Source organism: Aplysia californica, unplaced genomic scaffold (assembly GCF_000002075.1).
Source record: "Aplysia californica isolate F4 #8 unplaced genomic scaffold, AplCal3.0 scaffold00710, whole genome shotgun sequence".
Taxonomy (NCBI): domain Eukaryota; kingdom Metazoa; phylum Mollusca; class Gastropoda; order Aplysiida; family Aplysiidae; genus Aplysia; species Aplysia californica.
Window position 1 is genome coordinate 263,032 of NW_004797980.1, and position 4,633 is coordinate 267,664.

Genomic DNA, 4,633 nt, shown 5'->3' on the forward strand with positions numbered 1-4,633 from the left:
GAGAGAGAGAGAGAGAGAGAGAGAGAGACTAGGTAGTTTTATCTCACTCAGCCTGGCAAACAGGCAGGGTCGAAGCAGCCCGCTTCTTAACTTGTTTTAAATGTTCTCTTCGGGCATGTGAACTATTTAAAAGACAAAAAAGAAAGTACATTTTTGCGATTGTAATATCAAATGCCCCCCCCCCTCCCAATTCGGATAATATTGGAGGCCGGCTATTTTGACCCTGCGGGTGGTTGGTGGGTGCTCTTGTGTGGTCTGCTCCTTCTTTCTTACCAAACATCTATCGTCTTTATCTCCCCTCCTTCTTTTTTGTATTTGTTACTGTCTTGTAACACCTCCTCTAATCTTCGGCACATGTATGACCTTATTGTGTTGCAAGTGCCGTAAAACTCTTACTAAAACAAAACAAATGACCCTGCCTGCTAGGACCCACCTGGTTTGAGAGGTATAAGACATCCCAGCAGAAAGCCATGAAATTCTCCCCACACGAGAATCGAACTCAGGTCTTGTTCGTGCGACGGCAAAGCACGTCGTCACCGCTACAATACAGACACCATTGGTGTATGATGTGACCTTAATATGTAATGTTATTATAAGGCGTTATGACATAGTGGAACCAGGCGCTCGTCAATTTTTGAGCATGTGGAGTTGTTATTGGTATCATCTGAAAGCTTATAAATTCATTTGCTTTGCTCTCGATGAAAAAAAAACACCCTTTTAACTTGAATAGAAGTGGAAATATTTGCGATTGAAGGAGGTGAGTGTAGCATGGTTTCAGAGGGAAAACTTATCGAGAAAATGGCCACCACAGTTTGGAACCTTCTTTGGCTGGATAGTCCTTGAAAAATGAAAGTTTTCATATTGTGTGCCATTAATCCACGTTTTTCAGTAAAATTCACAAGGAAATGCTTTTTAAATGGACATAAAAGGAGTTGAGCCCAAAACCAAAAATATAATAAAAAATTACCAAACTGAAGGAAAAATGCCTGTCTCTTTGATTTCATTATTTTGACGAGCGCCTGATTCTACCATGATGCCTCAAGGACACCATGCTAGTGGGGAATAGCTGCGAGTTTCTGTAACCAAATGCTGATTCGCACACTGACCTTCTTACTATTTCGAGCGACTTGTATAGTGTGTAAGTATATAATATATATGTACTGTTAAGTAAAGTGGCTTAAGTTTTCTGGTGTAGCATTGCTCGCACATCATTACTGACTGGCAGTGGTTGTCTACGAGGTCATTCAGTGAATGACATCACAGTGGTCAGATTTGGACGTCCAAATTGTGTGAGGAATACATTGTATCATTAATTTGTGTGTCTGTGTCTTGCAGTTAACCAGCAGAACTAGGAAATATCCTTGGTGAAGTGTGTCGTGTTCGGACATTGGCTATTGCTGTGACAAAAATCCCGATTTTGGACATTGAGACAATATTTTCGTGGCAAAAGTCCAGTGTTCAAGTCAGTGACTTTTTTGGTGACAAAAGTCCAGTGCAACGAGGACAGTGACAATATTTCTGTGTCAGAACCTTGGACTTAGTGTTGGATCAGTGATTGTTCTGGTGACAAACGACTCTTGCTTGGTCGCAGTGGTTTTTTCCATGACAGACGCCCTGCCAGAAATGTTCAAACATTGACTTTGATATATATTTGTGTGACAAAATCCTGTGTTGGGACGAGGACAGTGACATTATCGGGCAACAAACGTCACACTTATTCCCACAAAGGCACGGTTCTTGCGTCACATCACAACAGAGACGTGAGTAGTGAGTAGTCATCATCACCCTGTGCGTTGCCGACTGGTGAGTAAATTTACGCACCAAACGCCTCCTGAAAACTGAGATGGAAGGGAAAGGATCCGATTCCGACGGTCAGGCGCTGCAGCTTAGAGACACTGACCACCACCCATTAGGAAGGAAACCGCCGCGAGGAGGTGGGGATGGTGGCCCGAGGAGCCAGCACTTTGCCACCACGGAGACACGGGTCAGCGAGGACAAGAAGAAAGTGACGTACATCCTGCAGACCTCGGACTCCTTCACCCAGGATGAGTACGTCACGTGCACTGGTCATCATGCTGACCACAGTGCTAATAATAATAATAATAATAATAATAATGATAATAATGATTATAATGATAATAGTAATTTAATAATGATAATAATAATAATAATAATGATGATGATGATAATCATGTTAATGATAATGATAATGAAGATCATTTCTATAGCGCCCACTCGCGCCTGTGTAAACTTAGCTTTAAAAGGCGCTTTTCATAAATGCGTGTTACGAATATTATTCATTCACGCACGCACGGACGCACGCACGCACACGCACACACACGAGCACACACACACACACGAGCACACTCACACACATACGCACACACGCAAACACATACACACATACACACATACATACATATCCACTTGCTTACCACATGCACACGCTTACACATCGTTACGAAATGAGCTCATACAAATGCTTAGTAAAATGAATCATGCTACTGACTGAAGTTGTCTTTTGGCCATTCCCAAAACATGTTCATCCACAGTGGAATTGTAAATGGGTTGATTTAGCAATGTCATGCTTATAATGTGCTTTTTCTTTCCTCATCCTTACTATCGTCATTTTCCCTCTACTTCTTTTGTATGTTTGTCACTCCCTTGTGAACTGCTGTTTCCGGAGTGCCGTGATAGTCGAAGCCTACTTTGTGATGTTGAGGCTAGAGAGGTGAGCAGAGTAAGCCGGATTCCCCGTTTGGACTTCTCTGTTGACATCCGTCTCTTGGCGCTCATATGACCGTATGCAGTTGCGAGCGCCGTAAAACCTTACTAAAACTAAAAACTAAAGTCTGAGGATGAGTTACCTTAATAATAGCACATTGACTATGTATCGATTGATCAAATGATATATCGATCACACTGTTTTTCTGTTAGTGAGAGAGTGTTGTTTTATCAAGTAGTTGGCCAGTCAATAAGGAAGATGTTCTTTGATTCATAGTCAATCTTTAAATCAGCCACTTATTTACTTAATCAGAAAGTAATTGATATCACCAATCAATCAGTAAATCAGAAAGTGATTGCTCAGGTAAACAGTAAGTCGGAAATTAATTTTTCAGTCAAATTGTTAATTAGTACATCAGAAATACATTTTAAGAAAAACAATAATTTAATGAACCAGACAGTAATTATACAGTCAATCGGTTGATCAAAAAGTAGCTGTTTCAATGTTTACCCAATCAGTTAATCAGTCAGAAAGCAGGCTACTTAATCAAGGAATCAATAGGACTGTCCCCGTGGTTTTATACACCCCGCATAATTTAGCAAAATTTGATCATTTTTTGCATAATTTTTAAGTATTTTCCTTTATCATTCTTTGTTAAAATTAACAGAATCTCATAATTTTACATTTTTGCGCTCAGTTTGCCTAATTTCAGAATTTTTCTTGCATAAAACGACGGGGACAGATAGGGCTACCTGTCAGTCAGCTCTTAGGTCCTACTGTGTAATTTGTTTATTGAAATATGTCGACACTGTTTTTTTCGGCTCTGATGTGACAACTTATACCACTTCTTTGATCGAATGTCCGTCTTTGTATGTTTGTTATTTTCCCGTAATGTTTAATTGTTCAACTTGTTTTTGGGTAAGCTCGGGTCGAAGATAAACTTTATTATAGAAGTCAATCTTTCTGTCATTTAGAACTTAATTATTTTTTGAAAATCCAACGTATGTTTTTGATCTCTCTGTCAGACAATAATTTAATGAACCAGACAGTAATTATACAGTCAATCGGTTGATCAAAAAGTAGTTGTTTCAATGTTTACCCAATCAGTTAATCAGTCCTTTTAAGGACAATAAGCGGGCTAACCCAGAATTCGGAGTTTTTCAGAAGTCTTGACCTACACCAAAGTGGACATTGCCCTACCTATAGGAGAAGTTTGGTTTCATTGGCGTGTATATTTGTTAGGTTACAGAGAAAACTCTCCATGTCTTTTAAAGAAACTGAACAAGGGTCGAAAATTTTACCTTCCATTTTCTCAAAACAGCTTTTTAGGGATAGCCCCCTTGTGCTTAAAAGCGACCAGTTCAAAGAGTCATAACACATTCATGTTAGATAGGACAAAACAAATTTGTGTTTGATGATTCAATAACAAACTCATTTTCATGAATCCAGTGTAAGATTTTGTCCTCTCTTTCTACATGGTCGGTGATCAGTTGGTTGCCAAGTCTTTTGTATCACGTGAAAATCTCTGTAGTCCGGGGCTATTGTCATATTATATGTCCCCGTCGTTTTATGCAAGAAAATTTATGAAATTATGCAAACTGAGCCCAAAAATGTGAAATTATGCGATTCTGTTAATTTTAACAAAGAGTGATAAAGGAAAATAATGAGAAATTATGCAAAAAAAAGATCAAATTTTGCTAAATTATGCGGGGTGCATAAAACCACGGGGACAGTATTATATGCAGCGTTGTCAGCATTTTGAGTGTATTGTTTGTTTTATCACCCTACTCACGTAGTAATTTTCTTTGAAACATTTGCTCACATCCAACTGAAATTGGACTTCCTTGATTAATGAACAACGTTGAGGATTCAAGTATTGCATTGAAAATATGGTTTGAAGAAACAAAG

General features: G+C 39.0%; 1 protein-coding gene across 1 annotated transcript in view; it reads left to right on the forward strand.

The window, feature by feature from the left end:
* Positions 1 to 4,633, forward strand: part of LOC101860050 (zinc transporter 2) — a gene marked incomplete in the record, with an annotated part of 19,573 nt that overhangs the window by 3,148 nt on the left and 11,792 nt on the right. Inside the window, 1 exon segment of the mRNA XM_013088252.2 lies at positions 1,336 to 2,049. Within this exon segment, the coding sequence (XP_012943706.1) occupies positions 1,844 to 2,049 (206 nt within the window).